The following is a 24569-nucleotide window of genomic DNA, read 5'->3' as shown; positions in this document are numbered from 1 at the left end:
TGTATATCTGGAGGTGTGTACATATGCCTGCTTGTGTATGTCTGTGTGTGCTTATATCTATGCCTGTTTTTATCCGAATATATGTTTTCAGGATAAATAGGGGGGGCTGGGGTGGCAATATTCGTAAAGGATTCTGTAACAGTGCTAGAACTTAATTGCATTAAGAGAATCTATATGGATAAAGGTAAGAAAAAGGTATAATTCTCAATATGCATTGCAGGCCATCAAACAGTAGAGAGGTGAACATCGGCAGACAGTTCAGAGAGATATCTGTAAGGACTACAGAACAATAATGGGTGATTTTAACTCTATCAAGGTAAACTGGAATAAAGGTCTTGTATGTGGTCAAAATGGGGAACCCTTTCTGGAATGCATCCAGAACTGCTTCCTAGATCACTCTGTTTCTAGTCCAACAAAGAAATAAGCATTGCTTGATTTAGTTCTGGGAAATGAAGTGAGGCAAATGACTGATGGGAGTAGGAGAACAATTGGGAAATAGTGACTACAATATAGTTAACTTCAATGTCAGAATAGAAAAGGATAATGAAGAGTCAAAAATAGGGATGGTACTGAATAAAGGCAAAGTTGAGTGAGATGAGAAGGGATATGACCCAAAATAACTGGATAGGAAACAGGTCAAGGGATCAGTAGTAGGAAATATTCAAATATGAGAGGGATAGAATACAAGATAAATATTCCTATGAGGTGAAAATTGAGCGCATCAATAAATAGAGTTCCATGGATAAATAGAAATTAAAACTAAACTTAAAAGGTTGATTAAAATTAGGACTAACAACGTAAAGAAAATTATAAGGAATATAGAGCATAATGGAGATGTGAAAAGGAAGATTAGAAGGGCTAAATGAGAATATGAAAAAGCAGATAATATAAAAGGAAAAGTAAGCATTAAAAAATAAAATAATTAAAGAGAGTGGGACCACTCGGATGAAGGAGGAAGTGGTATGGTGGTGATATTAACTAAACATTTTGCATTGATTTTTACAAATGATCGTGGAAGTAAGAATGTAGGTCTATTAAAGGAGGATGTGGAACAATTGTCAGAGATAACTGTAGAAAAGGAACTGGTTCTAAAAAATACTCATGGTGGATAAGTCACAGGGCCTTGATGGCTGCACCCTAGGCTGTTGAAAGAAGTTGGAGAGGAGATAACAGAGGCTCTGGCCGCAATTTTCAACCTTCATTAAATATGGAAATTATGCCATTGTATTGGAGAGTAGCCAATGTAGCATCTTTGTTCAAGATGGAGAGGATAAACCAAGCAGACCAGTTAGTCTAACATCAGTGATGGGCAAACTTTTAAGATCTGTCATTTGAGATAAAATTGAGCATTCAGAAATTCTGGGGTTCACCAAGGACAGCCAGCACAGAGTTAATAAAGGCAAGTCATGTTTGACAAATTTAATAAGAGTTTTTTTTGAAGAAGTGACTGGATGGACAAAGGGAGTACTGTAGATGTAGTGCATGTAGATTTTCAGAAGGCATTTAATAAGATGTCTAACAGGAGACTTTTTTAAAAAAAAATTCTGGCTTATGGTAAATGAGGAAATGTAGAAACATGAATAGAAAATTGATTGACAGACAGGAAGCAAAGAGTTAGGGTAAATGGGTGTGACTCAGACTGTAGAAGGGCGGAAGTGGTGTAGTCCAGGGATCAGTGCTGGGTCTTCTTTGGTTCTCAATGCATATAGATGATTTGGAAGCGTACAGAGAGCACAATCTCAAAATTTGCTGACGACACGAATAGAGGGTTTGGCTAAGAGGAGATTTAATAGAGGTTTTTAAAATTATTTATGGATTTAATAGGGGGAATAGGAAAAGGCTATTTCCTCTGGTTGGGGAGTCAGTGACGAGGGGCCATCAATTTATAGTCATTAAAAGAGTGAGGACAGAGGTTAGGAGAAATGTCTTTACACAGAGGATTGTTGGGAGTATGGAGTGGTTGAGGAGTACGCTACTTCCTTCCTTCTACATCGTTTAAGGGAAAATTGGTCAAATATTTGAAGCAAAGGAAGATACAGGGCTATGGGGTGAGAGCGAGGCAGTGGGATTATATTTAAATTGCTGTAGCAAAGACCTGGCATAGACATGATGGGTTGAATGGCCGCCTTCTGTGCTGTAAGCTTCCATTATAGGAGGGTCTGTATATCTGGTGTGTATCTGTGCCTGTGTTTATCTGAGTGTATGTATATCTGGGACATGTATATATATCCATTTGTTTATCTAAGTGAATGTATTTGAGGGGAGAGGAGATATGTCTTCCTCAAGATTGCTGCCTGGAATGTGCCTTCGGAGTGGTGACGGCAGCCCATGGCAGCTTCTAATATTCAGCAGAACAAGGAGCAGGCTCTGGGATTCAGCTGCTGCGGCCCGTCAACAATCTAGCTTGACTTCATTCTACACACTTCTCGCAAGACACATTGCGGTAGATCTTGACTTTGTGCGATAGTGAATTGGCAGCTCGTTTTACATCTTTCCCGATTTTTATTTCCATTGAAGTCAATGGGAGAGATATAAAACGGGCTGCCAGCTCGCTTTACACCGTCGCACAAAGTCAAGATCTACCCCTTTGTCCCTGAGAGAGCTGCTAGTGTGCAGCGTAATACTGCAACTTCATTGAGGCAAAGCTTGAGTGTGTCAGCATCAAATACTCCCAGGTCAGGTCTGGAAGGATTGATACAGACATAGTTAATACAGAGCTATCTGTGAACCACTCTGGTATGTGCCTGAACCCTAGCCTCAAAGATCACTTCTTGTCCAACATGATGTTCATGGTTATAAAACATTCATCCTTTGTACCATTTAGAAGGATTCTTGATTGGGCATAAACCCAACACACTTTAAATGCCACAGTCATGTGTGTTTAAAACTGTTTTGAGGAGTTGAAAATAATGTTGAAACCGTTTGTATTTATCATTTCCTAAAAAAGCAAAGACCAGTCCCTTCAAACGTAAATTGTTAGTTCATCTTTGTGACTGAGGCAGCCAGGCTTGGGAACACAAGTGCAGAGAGACAAAGTAGCAGGGGGGTGAGTTTAATGAAAAATTGGAGCTTCGCTGATGACTCTGAATTTTTTCTCCCACAACAGCAGGATATCATCTGTAATAACTTCCATCCTTTCGATATCATGGCGCATCTGTGACATTATGTAGTGAGAAATGTTCTAGAGCTGAGGTGATCCCAAAGGGCATCCTGATATACACTTATCTGCCAAAAAAGACTATTGAATGTTCACAACTTCAATGAGTCTTCCGCCAATTGGACTTGCCTATAGCCACAATTTGCATCAGGCGTACTGAAGATTTTGGCATTTGATGACTGTGACACTACTTGGATGGTCTGTAGTGGATAGTGTTCTCTTTCTTTGGCTTTATTGAAATCTTTACAGTCAGGCATATTCTCACTTGTTCACTGTTTGGTTTGATTACTCTTACCATACTGCTGACCAATTGACTCGGTTCTTTGACTTTATTACACCAAGTTTCTAAATTCTATCTAGCTCGCCATGAGCGTTATGACTAACTGCGTCTGGTCCTTTCCTTGTTGGATGTATGACTGATTTAGTATCTGGCTTTCAATGTATGTTTCTGCTTTCCTGCTATGTATCTCAAGCCTTTAAATACATCAACATATCCCTATGTCACCTTTAGGCATTCATTCTTTTGATCAATGCTAACTGTTGACGTTTTCAAAGTCCAAGGAGTGGCTGTACTTGCAGTTTGTAGACTTTGAAATTATACGCTTTGGTATTTGTCTTTATATTCACACACCACGTTATATTTTCCCTGATGTTTCGGCCAGAATACATCACCAACTTTGCATTGGATTTGCTCAAACTAGTACTTCGCTTCTTATAAACTGACTGTGTCACAACATTACATTGATGTCCCACATCCAACTTAAAACAAACGTTTCCATCTTTAAATCAACGACCCATTCAGTGTCACCTCTTGTCTGAATCGCATCCATCATAAAATTCATTCTTAACTCTTGAACGGAAAAGCAGCCTGTGAACTTTCTTATTTCATTCTTCTTTCCTGAAGAGGATGGTTTCTCGTTGGCTTCATATACTTTAGCAAAATGGCTCCTTTCTTACATCATTTAAACGTTCAGCCATTCGCTGGACAAACACTCCGCAATTTACCACAGTATTTACAACCCATGATCGATTGTTGACCAGCTGGATCTGATTTTGCTTTCTTTGCATATGGGAATTAAGGGATAGGAGGATAGAGCACGAAAGTGGAGTTGAGAGAGATCAGCCATGATCTCATTGAATAGTGAAGCAGGCTCGAGGGGCCGTGTGGCCTACTCCTACTCTTGCTCCTATTTCTTATGTTCTTAAGTGACATCTCTGCTGCTCCTAGCACTGCTAGTATTGCATCGATGATCTTGCTGTGTTTCACTGGCTTCCGCCCTCTGCAAATACCAACTTGATTCTGTAAACTTGAACACAAAATCTAGGCTGACACCTCTGCTGTACTGTTGGAGGTGCTGTCTTTTGGATGAGATGTTAAACCGAGGCCCCATCTGCCCTCTCAGGTTGATGTAAAAGATCCCACAACATTATTTCAAAGAAGAACAGGGGAGTTCTCCCCGGTATTTATCCCTCAACCAAAATCACTAAAACAGATTATCCGGTCATTATCACATTGCTATTTGTAGGCCTTTGCTGCATGCAAATTGGCTGTCGTGTTTTCTACATTACAACATTGACTACACTTCAAAAAGTACATCATTGACTGTAAAGCGTTTTGGGACGTCTTGAGGGCGTGAAAGGTGCTGTATAAATGCAAGTTTGTTCGTTCTGTAGATTGATCTTTTAATAATCTGCTTCTGACCATCTTTAAGCCCATCTACAATTCTGTCTTTTATGTGGCTACCTGTCTCACTTCCAACAGAGCATTGGCCAAGCAGAAAGCCCAGACCTATGTATCTGGGCTACAAAAAATAATCGTAATGAGGTACCCTAATTACCTATGTCACCAGAGGTTTAATTTCCATAATTCTCTGATTCTGACCTGTGTTCTATTTTCTATTTTCACGATGCGTCCGTGTCAAGAAATATATTTTAAATACATACAGTCCTTTTATTCTGCCGTGATGCTGAGACCAATGTGTCCTATACTGTGGAGGCTTGGGGGTTTCCAGCAAACATATGGGGCAGGATTTTAACTCTGAGAAACGGGTGGCGTGAGGGCATTGAAAATTGTAACAATTTCAGACCCACCTCCAACCTACTCATTTCCGGTTTTCACTGGGGCAGTATGAGGAGCGGGCAACCAACCCGCTCCCAGAAGGCGGGGTGGTCACTAAAACCTCTGAAGGAGGCAACAGGCCTCCATTTTTCAGGTTTTGCGATTGCAACCCCTGAGGGCTGGGATTCCCGCGTCTTCTCCTTCACTCCACACGAGAGGAGGCGAGAAGGCCCAAAACAGCAGGTAAGTGCCTTTGTGGCACAGCTTGTAGTCCTGGAGCAGCAGGATGGCTTCTCCCAGCTCCAACAAGCCTACCTGCAGTGACCACACCCCCCTCCCCCCCAAAAACAATCGCAGACCTCTGCAATGATCCCCGATCCCACCCCCCCACCCTCCTCAGTGACTGACACCCGATCCCCCTCCATGACTGACCCACCCAATGACCAACCTCATCTTCACCCCCACCCCACCCCCCCAATCCATACAATCTAAGACTTACCTTTTCACGCCCTCTTCCTTGCTCTGCTCCTGTCCGACTGAGGCCAGCCTGTCGGATGGCAAACCAACAAAAAAAAAGACTTCCTTACATCAAAATCATAAGGACGTCCGGGAAATCCGTACTTCTGGGTTTCCCGTCCATGATTCAACCCGCACTGACTCCATGTCAAAATCCTGGGCGTGGTTTTCACCGTATGACTGGATTCAAATCAGGGAGGCTTACTTTGAAGAGACAGATCATGACTGGGAGTGGAGGGGCAGTTACAGCAGCAAACATGACAGCAGCAAACAGAAAATGGCCTGTAAAATAGGAGCAAGATCTGGTGGTGACACACCCATAACGCTGCTGAAGTCAAAATCCTTCAATTTGACTTTTCTAACTGTGCCATTAGATACTTGCCGTCGAAGTTGGAATGAAAATAAAATGGGTAAGAGTTGGAGCAGTTAATCAGCAACTAGCCCAAGTACTCAAACTGTATCAAATAAAGATCAAAGCAGTGCAGGAAATGTCCAGTCAACATGTAACGATGGAGTTTTTAAATCAATATGTAGCAGTACAAGAGCTGTCCAGTCGACATAGCAACAGAGGGGCTGTCCAATCAGCATGTAGCAGTATCAGTGCTGTCCAATCAACACTCTAGAACATCATTTGATTCTTTTCCCAGTACACATCACTTCCTGGTACCGTCGGGGTCAGGGTTGCCCGTGCCGGGGGCATCAGGGTTGTAAATGTGAAAGCTGAGCCATTGTATCCTCAGTGGCGAGGGGTAGGTGTGTTTGTGTGTGTATGGCTTCTGTATTGTGAAATCCCTTGTGTGCCTGCACATCAATGTTGGTGGCCTGTCTGGTTGCCCTCTTCATCAGTGACATCCGAAGTGGACTGCTGAAAGCCCTACACTCTGTTACACCTAGACTTCCAAAAGGCATTTGACAATGTTCCAATGAAAAGCTATTAGGCTCAAAGTGGTGGAGATTCAGGAAATATCTTTGGAATGGATAAGAAATTGGCTGGAGGAAGTTTCCTTTCCCCTCTTGGCATCTGCTTAACACAACACAGCTGTGATTAGGATTTGGTGGTACGGGAGATTGTGGCTACGAGCCTAACGTCTTAACTGTGGTATTACATGTTGGCTCCAATGCACCACACTGCTGTTCTGCCAGAATCCACATACTTTGCCCAAATCCCCTTCCCAATGTCATTTAAATACATGACTAGAATTCTATACATTGATGCTACAACTTGAACCCGCCATGAGGGAAGTACTGTTCTAATATTTAAAAAAAGCACAGGAACAAGACTTGCCTCTGTGTTTATCACTGGTTCCAAAAACGTGGAAAACCAAGATTAGGGTAGTAATTCCTCAGGTCCACCTACCCTATGCTGCTCACACACTCAGTGCCACATTATTGCCACTGTGGGCAGCACAGATGTTTTACCTGGAACATACCAGGAAAAGTAATACTAACATTGGATGCTAAACACATCCATCAGCCAGGGGAAAATCTGAGGCAGGCAGTGTGAATAGCTAGTGTCTACTATGGATTTGGGTAGGCTTTATTGCACCGGTTAATTAAACTACATGTTTACAGATGTTACACTGAGATCTTACAGCAGCTTGGGTCTGCCATGCACAGAAATATAACTGGGAGTCTGACACCACAAACCAACCTTTTTATAACTGCTGCAATGTGTTGTTATAGATGGTCAAACACTCCTCACCGTTACCATGGCTTCCATTTATACAGCCCCAGTTCACCGTTACCATGGCTTCCATTTATACGGCATACAGCCCCAGCTCACCGTTCCAATGGTTTCCATTTATACAGCATACAGCCCCAGCTCGTTGTTGCCATGGCTTCCATTTATACAGCGAAATTGCTTAACAAATAAATTTCCCATTTCTCTTACTTACATGTGGCTGTGCGACTGTGGTACACAACCGATGCTCATAATGTCAGACTGACCATGAGTCCTGATCTTTTGTTAAACATTGTGCAAAGCTTTGACATTGCTGGGCATCTCAATCACCATAGCAGAGTCACCATGCAGATCTGCTAACATCTGTTAAACTCCTCCCTATCCATCTCCCAGATTTGTTTACAGAATCACAGATTTGTGTCAACAATTCCTGAAATCACTTCAGAGCTGTGTGGTTGATCAAACGGCCCTTAAGTTTGCCACGTAACCCTGTAATTTACTGCCTTGCCATGTTAAATGGCACTGAAGAGGCATTTCAGCTGTTGAAACATGACTCTGTATTTACATCGCAGCTGAGATCAATGTTTATAGCTGAGTGAGGTTCACTGGATTTGTGTGGCTACATCTTAGTCAACCTTTTACAGATACAGCCACTTTGAGGTGCTGATTATAAAAACGTTCTGTCCCAGGATTTATTTCAATATCACCATAGCAACACCTCTTTGGAAGCTGGATTCTGCAATCGGGCCTAACTGAGAGTGAGAGATGAGATTTTATATTGACAAGTGTAAAGTACTGCACGTAGGAGAACAAAATGGTTGGCGCAAATACTCCAGGAAATAGCTATGGATGAAGTTAAGAGATCCAGCAGCCTTAGACTTGAAGCTCAACATCCAACCAAAGGAGAGCAGCAATCAACAAAGCCAATAGAATACTGAACTGTACAGTCAAAGCAGTAGAGTATAAGTCAGAGGAAGATATGCTTAAACTGGTTAGTGCTCTGATCAAACTACACCATAAGTACTGTGTCCAGTTGTGATTCAACCACTGCACTTTGCCAATGAAGGACAGGACAGGAAAAGGAAGAGAATTCTCAGTATATCGATGGTTTGTCAACAATGTTGTGTGTAAAGTCAAGATGTGTGTGTTGTGCCTTTCCTTGCGCTCAAGGCTGCTTTTGTTCCATTCTACTCTTGCCTTTAGGCCCCAGCACTTATGAGGATGGTGCAGCCTACGTTCAAGCACAATTTGAGACCAAGAACCGCTCTCCCAATAAGGAGATCTACTGCCACTTGACCTGCGCTACGGATACTGGCAACATCCAGGTGGTCTTCGATGCCGTCACCGACATCATCATTGCCAACAATCTCCGAGGCTGCGGCTTATACTGACTCTACTGTCTAGAGGCAAATTTGGTGATGATTATTGAATGCAAGTTGGTAAATAAAGGCATAACGTATATAATTCTTTTTAGTTGTTATCATAAGCTGCCAACAGAACTAGACTCCTGAAACCCGCAGCCTTATCATGAACTTGTACACGGTTAACACCGTACTTCACAGGATCATCTGCTTTAAAGAGAAAAATTTTACAAAAATCGTAAAAAAAAAACAATCTTTTAAAAAAAATCGAACCCCCCCAGAAGATGAGCCCTTTTATTGGTACCGTGTCTGCCTGTTTTTAACACGTGGCCCGTGCTTCATAATCCGTGTGCCACTTCACCTTCCAAGCACAAGGCCGAGTTTCCAGTGTTTAGTTCCGTGGCAGCTCTTTGACTAATATGTTAGGAAACTTGAGGACGCACAGGACAGCACCATATCAGCTGCATTGAGCCTCCCTCTTCACATGGTGGAATGGAACGGCCCTGAGTTAAGCACAGCAACAGCCTTGGAGCTTTCCACTCCGACCGAGGGAGGAGAGGGGCTTCCGTTTACTAAAAGCTTGAAGGTCTATTTTTGCCAGAGAAGTTTTTTTTTGTTTTTATTTCTTTGACTGTCCTTACCAGTGCCAACCTGCCCCTCCCCCCACTGCACCCCCTCCCCATTTTGGTGAGCTTGTGGAAATGGCTTCGACAAGTTGGTGACCTGATAAATGTTTCTCTTCCTCCCTTGCCCTCAGAGTGTGCATGAAGAAGCTCTTGTGTGTTTTGTGTGATGGGAAGGGATGCTGGAAGTTTCCCTCAGCCTCTCTTTCTGCAGACTGTATAATGGACTATCCTGGTGCCCTTATGTACAGATAGCATGATCTTTGGCCTTTGTGAGACACAGCCTTCCTACACGGTCAATTCAACCTTCTGAAAACTGAGTGCTGGTTGTGTGTTTCAGTAGAACGCTGTAGATCTGGTTTTAGCCAAGTCTTTAAAAGTAGAAGCTAAAATAATAAATTATTAAAAAAATCCATTTCTTGTGCTTTGTAGCTTCAAAAGGTTATTTTTCCCTTTTTTTTTAAATTAAAGAAATTTTGCGGAGAGGTTGTGTACAACACGCGGATTAGTTAAGCCAAGTTAATGTTTTGGATTATACTGGTTCAGCTTTGGTTACTCTTTAGCCTGACGTCCTGCATTTGCAACATCTTTACTAGGCCTGGAGTCTTTCAACCGCACTATGGACCCTGACTGTCCTCCGAGACAGTGCAACTGTACAGTAACAACGAAACTCTGTTTAGACTTCTCTTAGTTCTAATTGCATTGGGATAAAAAAAATTAAACTTGTTCACCCTCCAGGTTTGTATAGAAAAGCACAGCTCTCACTGGCCAAGTAGGTGCAGTAAAGATGTCCCCGTTTTACAATATTTGCTATGATACTGTGTAATATATAAGTTAGGCTTCCTTTCTTTCTCGGTGAACGTCTGTGCTGCTATTTCTTCTTTTTAGTGAATGGTGTTTTCTCCTGTGGGATGTTAGTGACGCAAACACCTCGAATGTAGTGTTTACATTAAAGCCACAGTTTTCATGACCAATATTGTTTGTCATTTCCTAGTTTGATTGAAACGAGGTCGCACCCCACCGTCTCACTCTGAATAATGCTTGACCTTTAAACGCTGACAGCGAACCAGCTTGTAGGAAAATGGCAGCCGTCCACGGCAGAGGCGTTTCTACTTTATTTATTTATTCATTTCTTGCTGGTGTCTGTTCAATGTGGCCGGTCTCTTTTACAGATGATGGAATATTCGTGTGTAGCTCTTCAATAAAGAGGAAATTTGTCAGTAACACCCAGTCTCCAAACCTCTGGTTTTCCGATTACAATCGTTCTTTTTGTGTTTTGGGGTTTTTTTTTTCGCTCAATACATCTGTGGTGTTTGAAAAGTAATTTTTCTGTTTTCAATCCTCCGTTGAATTGCGTGGGAGCTGCCTGTTCCCCTGCAGCCATTGCCTTGCCATTGAGTGGTGTTGCTCATACTTCAATCCCCAGTGGGACGGGCGGTAGTGATGGTGACACAGAGGAGTGTGGAGAAGCCGCACCTTTCATTTAATTTTAAACCACTTGTGCCAGCGAAAGGTTTCGAGTGAGGTTTGTGATGAGAGTGTAAATGGGATGAGCCTTTGTCGTCTTCACCGTGTGTTCAGTGGCCTATCCTGACTGACTGGATGCCTGTACAGCATCCTCTCAGTTGCCTGATCGATTACTCTCAGACTCTTGATGAACATTTGGGATTAACTATTCACCCTCTGGTTTTATTCCATTTTACATTTGCTCTTATCCTTATGTTAACGCACATCTTCATGTAAGCACTCAGTGGGAGGGACCATTTATGTGGAGCACATCCTCGAAGATACCCAGTTTGAAATCCAGCAATTCTTGCATGTAGATGCCAGTTTACTGGATCCAAAGTCAATGCTGCAACTTAACTTTTGTCACTTACTGTAATGATGAATCTCACAATTAGGGGGATGATTCCACCTTCTCATCAATAATATTGCAACATTCTTAATTATATTGATTTTGGTAAAACGTTTGCAACGTCAGGCAAGTGTCATGTTTGGTCGTTTCTACTTTAAACATTCAAGAACTCGAATAAAATTTATTGCCGCTGTTAACTCAATGAAGCAGGTACAAAGTAACGTTAGAAAGTGGTAGTTCGGGATAGGTTCATGGACTTGGCACGGTATCAGAAGCTGTCCGGATACTCCATGAAAATACTAACTTTGCGCCTCTACAAACCCTTTCTCATTGCGGACCCCCACCCTCCCCGAGCTCACTCCGGACCCCCGCCCACCACCGAGCTCACTCCGGGCCCCGCCCACCCCCGAGCTCACTCCCGACCCCCGCCCACTCCGAGCTCGCTCCGGACCCCGCCCACCGCCGAGCTCGCTCCGGACCCCCGCCCACCCCCGAGCTCACTCCGGGCCCCGCCCACCCCCGAGCTCACTCCCGACCCCCGCCCACCCCCGAGCTCACTCCCGACCCCCGCCCACCCCGAGCTCACTCCGGACCCCGCCCACCCCCGAGCTCACTCCGGACCCCGCCCACCACCGAGCTCGCTCCGGACCCCGCCCACCGCCGAGCTCGCTCCGGACCCCCGCCCACCCCCGAGCTCACTCCGGACCCCGCCCACCCCCGAGCTCACTCCCGACCCCCGCCCACCCCCGAGCTCACTCCGGACCCCCGCCCAACACCAAGCTCACTCCCGACCCCCGCCCACTCCGAGCTCACTCCGGGCCCCGCCCACCCCCGAGCTCGCTCCGGACCCCCGCCCACCCCCGAGCTCACTCCGGACCCCGCCCACCCCCGAGCTCACTCCGGGCCCCGCCCAACACCGAGCTCACTCCCGACCCCCGCCCACTCCGAGCTCACTCCGGGCCCCGCCCACCCCCGAGCTCACTCCGGACCCCAGCCCAACACCGAGCTCACTCCCGACCCCCGCCCACTCCGAGCTCGCTCCGGACCCCGCCCACCCCCGAGCTCGCTCCGGACCCCCGCCCACCCCGAGCTCACTCCGGACCCCCGCCCACCCCCGAGCTCACTCCGGACCCCCGCCCACCACCGAGCTCACTCCCGACCCCCACCCACCGCCGAGCTCACTCCGGACCCCGCCCACCCCCGAGCTCACTCCGGACCCCAGCCCACCACCGAGCTCACTCCCGATCCCCGCCCACTCCGAGCTCACTCCGGACCGCGCCCACCCCCGAGCTCACTCCGGACCGCGCCCACCCCCGAGCTCACTCCAGACCCCAGCCCACCACCGAGCTCACTCCCGACCCCCGCCCACTCCGAGCTCACTCTGGACCCCGCCCACCCCCGAGCTCGCTCCGGACCCCCACCCACCCCGAGCTCAGTCCGGACCGAGCTCACTCCAGACCCCGCCCACCCCCGAGCTCACTCCGGACCCCACCCACCCCCGAGCTCACTCCGGACCACAGCCCACCACCGAGCTCATTCCCGACCCCCGCCCACTCCAAGCTCACTCCCGACCCTCGCCCACTCCGAGCTCACTCCGGACCCTCCACAATGAGTGTGCCTGGAGGTGAGACCCTCCCCAGTGTAAATCCTCCAGTTAAATCTAACTGACTTCAAATGCTGTCAGAGCAGGGATTCTCCTCCCAACCTTAAACCATTGATGTTTTTAACTCCTTGTGGGCAGAACCATGCCAGCCGGGCAGGAGCCAAGCGATGTAAACGGGCTGTAAGCTCAACCGCAGCTACCAGAGTGTAAACACGCTCGAAAGGAACAGTCCTGGGAAAGTGATTCAACCCACGAATCAGCACGCCCACACCCCCCACCTCACACACCCCCACCCCCACCCCACACACACACACCCCCCACCTCACACACCCCCCCACCCCACCCCACACACACACACACACACCTCACACACACACCCCCACCCCCACCCCACACACACACACCCCCCACCTCACACCCCCACTCCCACACCTCACCCCACACCCCCACCCCCACACACACACACACACCCACCCCACACCCCCCCCACACACACACCCCCACCCCCACACCCCCCCACACACACCCACCCCACACCCCCCCACCCCACCCCACACACACACACACACACCTCACACACACACCCCCACCCCCACCCCACACACACACACCCCCCACCCCACACCCCCACTCCCACACCTCACCCCACACCCCACACCCCCCCCACACACACACCCCCACCCCCACCCCACACACCCCCACACACACCCACCCCCACCCCCACACACACACCCACCCCCACCCCCCCACACACACCCACCCCACCCCCCCCACACACACACACACCCCCACTCCCACACCTCACCCCACACACACACACCCCCACCCCCACACACACACACCCCCACCCCCACACACACACACACACCCACCCCCACACACACCCCCCCACCCCACCCCACACACACACACCCCCACCCCCACACACACACACACACCCACCCCCCACCCCCCCACAAACACACACCCCCACCCCACCCCCCACACACACACCCCCCACACACACACCCCCCCACACACACACACCCTACCTCACACACCTCACACCCCCCACCCCCACACACACACACACCCCCCCCTACCTCACACCCCACACACACCTCACACCCCCCCACCCCACACACACCTCACACCCCCCCACCCCCACGCCCCAAACACACACCTGGAAGGATTTCATTGGCCTTGGATACACACAATGTAATTCTGTCAACCAGCTCACTGATACCACCTATAAAAACTACAATAAGAAATAAATTTATTAAAAATTTAAAGTCACCATTCAAAACTTGCAATTCCCAAAAAATGTCACTAAATTTCCCACTATTCAGTACGGTTTCTCTAAAAGTTTCAGGGCAGCCTATATATCGGAATGAAATCTGGTCGTAAGAATTTCCATTTATTTTATGTTTAGCTGGGCACGGGATTTTTTTTTTTATGGATTCCCAGCAACTCCCCCCATGGGATGATATTGTTTCTGTAACCTGGTTGGTGGTCTGATTTGATGCCTCATTAGTTCTTCGACAGTCCCCGAAGGAGAGGCTGTGAACCCAACCCGAGACTCTACCAAGAGAGAAACAAAAGCCCCAATTTTAACTTGGAAGGAGAATCGGGCGTGATGAGAGAATTGCCAACTCCCCCCACCCCGCACACTCACCCCGCCTGAACCCGGGAGGGAGCAGAACGTCGGCCGGCCAGAGGCCAGGTCCGAAGGAATGGGCCATGACGTTCGGGTAAGTTGCGGGGAGGGGGAGGTCTTGGGAGGGACTCGCGATGGGGAAGCGGGAGATCTCGGGGCAGGGAAGGTCACACTTTGCCTGTGCGGCCCGGAGGAGGACTCCAGCTTCTCCTGGCCCCCACAACGAAGGTTTTAAAAAAAAAAGTAAAACTTACCTCTTTTGGCCCTGGCTCCTGCCCGCTAGCTTCACCCGAAGGAACAGCCACACGGGTTTCCCCGCTAAGCCCACCCAGTAAATGAGCAATCGGGATTTCAGGGCATCATCAGCCCCCGGTCTGTATATTTAAGGAGGGACCCCGCCTGTTTCTGCCGGGTGTCCTTGCCACCTGCTCAGAAGACCAGGTTAAAAGAGAAGAGAGTGGAAAGGGGAGAGGGACATCGGCGGGTAAATCTCCCGGATAAAATCGCCCCTGAAGTCTTTCCAAGAGTACAATGAACAGCCTGCCCCAACATTCCCTAAGATAAAGACAATGAAAGAGCTTCAGTATTCCCCAAGAGGGAATCATACAGCCAGATCCAAAACTCCTTTCACCAACACTCTCCAAAAGGAAATCAAAGTACATTAAAGGCTGTTTCTACCCTTTCTGACTGTCCATCTGGACAGGACCAGATGGTTTCCATCCCAGGGTTTTAAAGGAAGTAGGTGAGCACATTGCAGATGCCCTAACTATAATTTTTCAAAGTTCTCTAGATTCAGGAACTGTCCCTCCAAATTGGAAAATTGCCCATGTCACTCCGCTTTTTAAGAAAGGAGAGAGAGGGAAACTGGGGAATTATAGACCAGTTAGCCTAACATCTGTTGTGGGGAAAATGCTGGAGTCTATAATTAAAGATAGGGTGACTGAACACCTCGAGAATTTTCAGTTAATCAGAGAGAGCCAGCATGGATTTGTGAAAAGTAGGTCGTGCCTGACAAACCTGATTGAATTTTTTGAAGAGGTGACTAAAGTAGTGGACAGGGGAATGTCAATGGATGCTATTTATATGGACTTCCAGAAGGCATTTGATAATATGTCCTTCCGAAGGTGCGGTCCCCAGAACTGCTCACAGTACTCCAGGTGCAGTCTAACCAGGGTTAAGTTACGAGTACAAGGGGGCAGAAGTTATGCTGCAACTATACAAAACCCTGGTTAGACCACACCTGGAGTACTGTGAGCAGTTCTGGGCACCGCACCTTCGGAAGGACATATTAGCCTTGGAGGGAGTGCAACGTAGGTTTACTGGAATGATACCTGGACTTCAAGGGTTAAGTTATGAGGAGAGATTACACAAATTGGGGTTGCATTCTCTAGAGTTTAGTAGGTTAAGGGGTGATCTGATCGAAGTTTATAAGATATTAAGGGGAACAGATAGGGTGGATAGAGAGAAACTATTTCCGTTGGTTGCGGATTCTAGGAGTAGGGGGCACAGTCTAAAAATTAGAGCCAGACCTTTCAGGAGTGAGATTAGAAAACATTTCTACACACAAAGGGTGGTAGAAGTTTGGAACTCTCTTCCACAAATGGCAATTGATGCTAGCTCAATTGCTAAATTTAAATCTGAGATAGATAGCTTTTTGGCAACCAAAGGTATTGAGGGATATGGGCCAAAGGCAGGTATATGGAGTTAGATCACAGATCAGCCATGATCTTATCAAAAGGCGGAGCAGGCATGAGGGGCTGAATGGCCTACTCCTGTTCCTATGTTACCTTCAGCTCATCAACAGAATTTTTGTCTCCGACTTGCAATTACATGGCGCTGGACCCCACTCCGTCAACTTTCCTCACCAACCCCTCCAAACTTGGCATTTGCAAACTCAACATCCTGTTTGAAGCTGCTTCATCACCATGTACACATTCTTCATTCTCCTGTACACTTATACCTGTACTGCTTATACCCCTAACTCACCCGCACTGCTACTAAAACTGTAACCCACTAAGGGAGCTAATTTTTCAATGAAAAGACCCTGACTTGCTACTTCCTTTCCCGCCTTTAAAACTATTCTACAATCCCATAACTGACTGTCCCTTGAGACTTCCCTCCTCCAAATTTCCTGCGTCCTTATTCAGTATCCATATTACACCCCATGAAGCACTCAGAGAAATTCTTTTACATAAAAAGAGTTTTCGAAAAGAAAATTGTTTCTGTCCCTACACTGAGTGGAGAGAAGAATGAAAAACCTGCTCCGACACACAGAGAGATTACGAACCTGCCACAACACTCAGAGAGGAATGAAGAATTTGCCCCTACACCGACAGTTGAAGAATCTGCCCCTACATTTAGAGAAAGGTGAAGAATCTGCCCCTACAATGAGAGAGGAGTGAAGAATCTGCCCCTACAATGAGAGAGGAGTGAAGAATCTGCCCCTACACTCGGACAGAGGAGTGAAGAATCTGCCCCTACACTCGGAGAGAGGAGTGAAGAATCTGCCCCTACACTCGGAGAGAGGAGTGAAGAATCTGCCCCTACACTCTGAGAGAGGAGTGAAGAATCTGCCCCGACACTCGGAGAGAGGAGTGAAGAATCTGCCCCTACACTCAGGAGAGGAGTGAAGAATCTGCCCCTACACTCAGGAGAGGAGTGAAGAATCTGCCCCTACACTCGGAGAGAGGAGTGAAGAATCTGCCCCTACACTCAGGAGAGGAGTGAAGAATCTTCCCATACACTCGGAGAGAGGAGTGAAGAATCTGCCCCTACACTCAGGAGAGGAGTGAAGAATCTTCCCATACACTCGGAGAGAGGAGTGAAGAATCTGCCCCTACATTTAGAGAGAGGAGTGAAGAATCTGCCCCTACACTCGGAGAGAGGAGTGAAGAATCTGCCCCTACACTCAGAAAGAGGAGTGAAGAATCTGCCCTTACACTCGGAGAGAGGAGTGAAGAATCTGCCCCTACACTCTGAGAGAGGAGTGAAGAATCTGCCCCTACATTTAGAGAGAGGAGTGAAGAATCTGCCCTTACACTCGGAGAGAGGAGTGAAGAATCTGCCCCTACAATGAGAGAGGAGTGAAGAATCTGCCCCTACACTCGGAGAGAGGAGTGAAGAATCTGCCCCTACACTCGGAGAGAGGAGTGAAGAATCTGCCCCTACACTCGGAGAGAGGAGTGAAGAATCTGCCCCTACACTCGGAGAGAGGAGTGAAGAATCTGCCCCTACACTCAGGAGAGGAGTGAAGAATCTGCCCCTACACTCGGAGAGAGGAGTGAAGAATCTGCCCCAACACTCAGGAGAGGAGTGAAGAATCTGCCCCTACACTCGGAGAGAGGAGTGAAGAATCTGCCCCTACACTCAGAGAGAGGAGTGAAGAATCTGCCCCTACACTCGGAGAGAGGAGTGAAGAATCTGCCCCTACACTCAGAAAGAGGAGTGAAGAATCTGCCCTTACACTCGGAGAGAGGAGTGAAGAATCTGCCCCTACACTCGGAGAGAGGAGTGAAGAATCTGCCCCTACATTTAGAGAGAGGAGTGAAGAATCTGCCCTTACACTCGGAGAGAGGAGTGAAGAATCTGCCCCTACAATGAGAGAGGAGTGAAGAATCTGCCCCTACACTCGGAGAGAGGAGTGAAGAATCTGCCCCTACACTCGGAGAGAGGAGTGAAGAATCTGCCCCTACACTCGGAGAGAGGAGTGAAGAATCTGCCCCTACATTTAGAGAGGAGTGAAGAATCTGCCCCTACACTCAGAGAGGAGTGAAGAATCTGCCCCTACACTCGGAGAGAGGAGTGAAGAATCTGCCCCTACACTCAGACAGAGGAGTGAAGAATCTGCCCCTACACTCGGAGAGAGGAGTGAAGAATCTGCCCCTACATTTAGAGAGGAGTGAAGAATCTGCCCCTACATTTAGAGAGGAGTGAAGAATCTGCCCCTACACTCGGACAGAGGAGTGAAGAATCTGCCCCTACACTCAGAGAGAGGAGTGAAGAATCTGCCCCTACACTCGGAGAGAGGAGTGAAAAATCTGCCCCTACACTCGGAGAGAGGAGTGAAGAATCTGCCCCTACACTCGGAGAGAGGAGTGAAGAATCTGCCCCTACACTCGGAGAGAGGAGTGAAGAATCTGCCCCTACACTCGGAGAGAGGAGTGAAAAATCTGCCCCTACACTCGGAGAGAGGAGTGAAAAATCTGCCCCTACACTCGGAGAGAGGAGTGAAGAATCTGCCCCTACACTCGGAGAGAGGAGTGAAGAATCTGCCCCTACACTCGGAGAGAGGAGTGAAGAATCTGCCCCTACACTCGGAGAGAGGAGTGAAGAATCTGCCCCTACACTCAGAGAGAGGAGTGAAGAATCAGCCCCTACACTCGGACAGAGGAGTGAAGAATCTGCCCCTACACTCGGAGAGAGGAGTAAAGAATCTGCCCCTACACTCGGAGAGAGGAGTGAAGAATCTGCCCCTACACTCGGAGAGAGGAGTGAAGAATCTGCCCCTACACTCGGAGAGAGGAGTGAAGAATCTGCCCCTACACTCGGAGAGAGGAGTGAAGAATCTGCCCCTACACTCGGAGAGAGGAGTGAAGAATCTGCCCCTACACTCGGAGAGAGGAGTGAAGAATCTGCCCCTACACTCGGACAGAGGAGTGAAGAATCTGCCCCTACACTCGGAGAGAGGAGTGAAGAATCTGCCCTTACACTCGGACAGAGGAGTGAAGAATCTGCCCCTACACTCGGAGAGAGGAGTGAAGAATCTGCCCCTACACTCGGAGAGAGGAGTGAAGAATCTGCCCCTACACTCGGAGAGAGGAGTGAAGAATCTGCCCCTACACTCGGAGAGAGGAGTGAAGAATCTGCCCCTACACTCAGAGAGAGGAGTGAAGAATCTGCCCCTACACTCGGACAGAGGAGTGAAGAATCTGCCCCTACACTCGGACAGAGGAGTGAAGAATCTGCCCCTACACTCGGACAGAGGAGTGAAGAATCTGCCCCTACACTCGGACAGAGGAGTGAAGAATCTGCCCTTACAATTAGAGAGGAGTGAAGAATCTGCCCCTACACTCGGAGAGAGGAGTGAAGAATCTGCCCCTACACTCGGAGAGAGGAGTGAAGAATCTGCCCCTACACTCGGAGAGAGGAGTGTAGAATCTGCCCCTACACTCAGAGAGTGGAGTGAAGAATCTGCCCCTACACTCGGACAGAGGAGTGAAGAATCTGCCCCTACACTCGGAGAGAGGAGTGAAGAATCTGCCCCTACACTCGGAGAGAGGAGTGAAGAATCTGCCCCTACACTCGGACAGAGGAGTGAAGAATCTGCCCCTACACTCGGACAGAGGAGTGAAGAATCTGCCCCTACACTCGGACAGAGGAGTGAAGAATCTGCCCCTACACTCTGAGAGAGGAGTGAAGAATCTGCCCCTACACTCGGAGAGAGGAGTGAAGAATCTGCCCCTACACTCAGAGAGAGGAGTGAAGAATCTGCCCCTACACTCGGACAGAGGAGTGAAGAATCTGCCCCTACACTCGGAGAGAGGAGTGAAGAATCTGCCCCTACACTCGGAGAGAGGAGTGAAGAATCTGCCCTTACAATTAGAGAGGAGTGAAGAATCTGCCCCTACACTCGGAGAGAGGAGTGAAGAATCTGCCCCTACACTCGGAGAGAGGAGTGAAGAATCTGCCCCTACACTCGGAGAGAGGAGTGAAGAATCTGCCCCTACACTCAGAGAGAGGAGTGAAGAATCTGCCCCTACACTCGGAGAGAGGAGTGAAGAATCTGCCCTTACAATTAGAGAGAAGTGAAGAATCTGCCCCTACACTCGGAGAGAGGAGTGAAGAATCTGCCCCTACACTCGGAGAGAGGAGTGAAGAATCTGCCCCTACACTCGGACAGAGGAGTGGAGAATCTGCCCCTACACTCAGAGAGAGGAGTGAAGAATCTGCCCTTACAATTAGAGAGAAGTGAAGAATCTGCCCCTACAATGAGAGAGGAGTGAAGAATCTGCCCCTACACTCAGACAGAGGAGTGAAGAATCTGCCCCTACACAGAGAGAGGAGTGAAGAATCTGCCCCTACACTCGGAGAGAGGAGTGAAGAATCTGCCCCTACACTCGGAGAGAGGAGTGAAGAATCTGCCCCTACACTCAGACAGAGGAGTGAAGAATCTGCTCCTACACTCGGAGAGAGAAGTGAAGAATCTGCCCCTACATTTAGAGAGAGGAGTGAAGAATCTGCCCCTACACTCGGAGAGAGGAGTGAAGAATCTGCCCCTACACTCGGAGAGAGGAGTGAAGAATCTGCCCCTACACTCAGACAGAGGAGTGAAGAATCTGCCCCTACACTCGGAGAGAGGAGTGAAGAATCTGCCCCTACACTCGGAGAGAGGAGTGAAGAATCTGCCCTTACAATTCGAGAGGAGTGAAGAATCTGCCCCTACACTCAGGAGAGGAGTGAAGAATCTGCCCCTACACTCGGAGAGAGGAGTGAAGAATCTGCCCCTACACTCGGACAGAGGAGTGAAGAATCTGCCCCTACACTCGGAGAGAGGAGTGAAGAATCTGCCCCTACACTCGGACAGAGGAGTGAAGAATCTGCCCCTACACTCGGACAGAGGAGTGAAGAATCTGCCCTTACAATTAGAGAGGAGTGAAGAATCTGCCCCTACACTCGGAGAGAGGAGTGAAGAATCTGCCCCTACACTCGGACAGAGGAGTGAAGAATCTGCCCTTACAATTAGAGAGGAGTGAAGAATCTGCCCCTACACTCGGAGAGAGGAGTGAAGAATCTGCCCCTACACTCGGAGAGAGGAGTGAAGAATCTGCCCCTACACTCGGAGAGAGGAGTGAAGAATCTGCCCCTACACTCGGAGAGAGGAGTGAAGAATCTGCCCCTACATTTAGAGAGGAGTGAAGAATCTGCCTTACATAGACAGTTTGAATTGGGAGCTTATATTCTGTGCTTTCCAATTATGTTGATTATGTTGTGTGAACCATATTATTTTGCAGTCAACGCAACTCCATATTTAAAATTGGTAGGAACCTCATTAATATTGATAATCTGGATTAAGATGTTCCGTTGAATCCTTCATCCTGGACTCATTCCACCTGTTAGAAATACACTCCTAACTGATAGAGGAATTGGCAAACTGACGCTGGAAAGAATGACCTAGAAATGCAAACCTAGGGTCGCCCAAATATCCAGCTGTGAAATAGTTCATAAAAACAGAAACTGCTCGAAATACTCAACAGTTCAGGCAGCATCTATGGAGAGAGAAACAGAGTTAACGTTTCAGGTCGATGACCTTTCGAACAGGACCTGTTCTTGTGCTTTCAGGGATTTATCCACCACTTCCCATCCACTCACTATCCTGGGATCCTTGAAAGAACGTGAACAATTTCTCAAACGCACAGCCAGTTCTCTACTCTATACAAGGGTGTCAGTCTACACGTGGGCTCACCAGATTGCTGCAACGATTGCTCCTTGGTGGCCTGCAATCCTCCACACACAGAAAGCTTAGGGTTGCCAATAATCCCGGAATGTCTCCAGGAACGGAAGATTGATCTCCCAGGCACTGCTGCTGACAATCCGGGAGAATGGTACTTTGCCTGTCCTCGCCTTCCAGCTGCCGACGTGAAACCCTTCCCGCGTCCCGCCATCGGACCTGCCTCCCTGGCACTCGAGGCTTCGCGGTTACAGCTGTCTGTCCACAAATCAGGTATGTTAAGAAATATAATTAAACAGAAGCAAGAGTAAACACATCGGATTTTACAAAAGTGCAGCAAAAGAATATTTGATTTCTCGCCAGTACTTTAAACCCATTTCAAAATAATAAACATCAGTAATTTCTCTAACTTGGAATGCACAACTTTGAAAAAAACCGTATACATGAAATCATATATTCAGAGAGTGTTTTCACCTGCCCCAGCTTAGTCAGCTGGCTGGTAAAGTGCAGATTCACTGCAAACTCAGACAAAGGAATATTGAAAGGTATCTTTCACAAGTAGCCAAAGCTGACCCATTGTAAAGCACGTCTGGCAATGAAATTAGGTTTCTCAGTAATTGAAATTAATGTCCAAAGTAAATGAAATTTAAAAAGCAAAAAAATTACACATTTTACAATAACATGATTAAATTTATCCATTGAACTGCTTTGTGTCTTTTGATTCATTAAAGTTTTTTTTACTTGAAGGCCTCAGCCTCTCCAAAAAACCTGGGCTTGAACTTAATATTTTTGCCCAGAACTGTGACTCTGTCAGCTGAAGCCAGGTTCTGCAGTCTGAGTGAGGGCCATGTCCACAATTTCCCACCATTCATCACTAGCCAAATGACCAAATGCTTCTCACTCAGTCTTTAACAAAATCAGTCTTGTTGGGGTTTTTTTCTCAATGATTCCAAGAAAAGCTAGAGGGTAAATTTCAAAAACTTTATCCAGGTGAAGTTTATGTGTGAGAAAGAGAGAGAAAGGAAAGAAGAAAAGAAAGAAAAGACAGAAAGAAGCAGAAGAGGAGAGATGGAGAGAGACACCAACACAAAGACAGCAGAAACAGGTGAGAGAGAGAGACCATAATTCTCTAACTTACCGTGAGCAATGCCACGGTAGAGACACCTATTTATTAATATATAGGGGGTAACTTTCACCATCACTGCCTGGGTATAATCTGGCAGAGTGGATCGCCCACCCATTGTGGAACCCACACGATTCTCATCAACAATCTCTCGCAGTTACCACGAATTCCCAATATCCAATTGGATTCATTGTTGGATCCGGGCTGCACCAGTTCCTGCAAGGCCCTGATATTCTACCTGTAACTAGTAGTAATCCTTTTACCCACTGATATTCGGCCGGTAACTAGTAGTAATCCTATTACCCACTGATACTCATCCTGTAACTAAAGCCAGATCCCCCCTGCACTGCACAAGATGTGGTCAGGCTCCCCAGTCAGTGCCACTTTTAACAGGTCCCGTCTCTCTCCCTATCTCCTTGGATGCCGTGTGAAGGCGACAACTCTGAACTAGGAGCCTCAGTCAGAGCAGATCTGTACTTGGACTTCACACATCAAAACGAGCCAGCACAGACCGACCTGAACCAAACTGAGAGATCACACAGGGCAGTGGACTCAGTGTTTGAGGCACTTCTCATAGGACATGCCGCCTTAAACTCAGCTCAGTACCAATGTTTCTAAACCACTCCCTGGGCTTGGCCTCGATAAAGAGTTTTTGTAGGAATTACAACACAGGAGGAGACCATTCGACCCCCGGTGTCTGTGCCAGTGCTGGCGCTCTCTCCTGTAATCCTTTTGCCCCTAGATCCTTTTATATTCCTCCTTTTCAAATATTTATTCCATTGCTTTTTAAATGATGTTCTAGGCTGTAGCCCAATAGCCACTTGGTGCGGCATCCCATGGACTAATAGCCCTCATTTCAAGAAACTTCCTTCACCTTCCTAGGCTCTCCCAGTGAGAATCCTCAGTCTCCATATCCTAGTTTCCCATTCGCCCACCATTGGAAACAATCTTTCACTGTTTACCCACGGTGAAGTCCCCAGGTTTCACTCACCCCTTTACTGGCTGCTCCTCTCTCAGTGTTGCTCCCACTCATCACTTTGTTGTTGCTGCTGCTCCCGGAACTGCAGAAAATGCTGGATCCCATGCCCACCCATTCCCCAATCTCCCTCTCTCCCCCTGATCCCATCCCCATTCTCCCTCTCTCCCTGAACACCCATCCCCTGACCTCCATTCCCCAGTCTCCCCCGCTCCCGACTCCCTCGCTCCTGACGATCAAGCCCCCTGACTCTAAAGCCCCCCCGTCTCTAGAGCCCTCGACACTTGAGTGCCCCGACTCAACAGCCCCCTCAACTATCAAGCCCCCTCCGACTCTCGAACCCTCTTGACTCCCAACTCTTGAGCCTCCCCCCCCGACTCTCAAGCCCCCTGACTCTGGGGCCCCCGACTCTCAAGCCCGCCCCACCCCGACTCCTGATTGTTCCCAGTACATCAGCCATTCCCAGCTCTCTGCGGCGGCGAACATTGACGTGATGGGGGTGGGGCCGGCACTGCTGTGGTGGGTAATTTAA

At 47.9% G+C, this 24569-nt stretch overlaps 2 protein-coding genes across 4 annotated transcripts in view; both read left to right on the top strand.

Moving 5' to 3' along the window:
* LOC137333530 (guanine nucleotide-binding protein G(o) subunit alpha) overlaps positions 1-10599 on the top strand; it is a 261989-nt gene extending 251390 nt beyond the window's left edge. For 2 of the 3 annotated variants that reach the window (XM_067997730.1, XM_067997729.1), the window contains exon 8: positions 8617-10599. In XM_067997730.1, coding sequence (XP_067853831.1) covers positions 8617-8804 — 188 coding nt within the window. In that variant the 3' untranslated portion in view covers positions 8805-10599. The remainder of the gene's footprint in view (positions 1-8616) is intronic. The other variant, XM_067997731.1, reaches the window with a different exon arrangement.
* Positions 10600-11503: 904 nt separating this feature from the next.
* LOC137333408 (uncharacterized) lies at positions 11504-13039 on the top strand. Its single transcript, XM_067997560.1, has 2 exons — positions 11504-12876; positions 12994-13039. The coding sequence occupies exons 1-2, from the start codon at positions 11504-11506 to the stop codon at positions 13037-13039; spliced, it is 1419 nt and encodes a 472-aa protein (XP_067853661.1).
* The last annotated feature ends 11530 nt before the right edge of the window (positions 13040-24569 follow it).

The sequence above is a fragment of the Heptranchias perlo genome, chromosome 16, assembly GCF_035084215.1.
Source record: "Heptranchias perlo isolate sHepPer1 chromosome 16, sHepPer1.hap1, whole genome shotgun sequence".
NCBI classification, from domain to species: domain Eukaryota; kingdom Metazoa; phylum Chordata; class Chondrichthyes; order Hexanchiformes; family Hexanchidae; genus Heptranchias; species Heptranchias perlo.
This window is presented reverse-complemented; position numbering and strand designations above follow the sequence as displayed.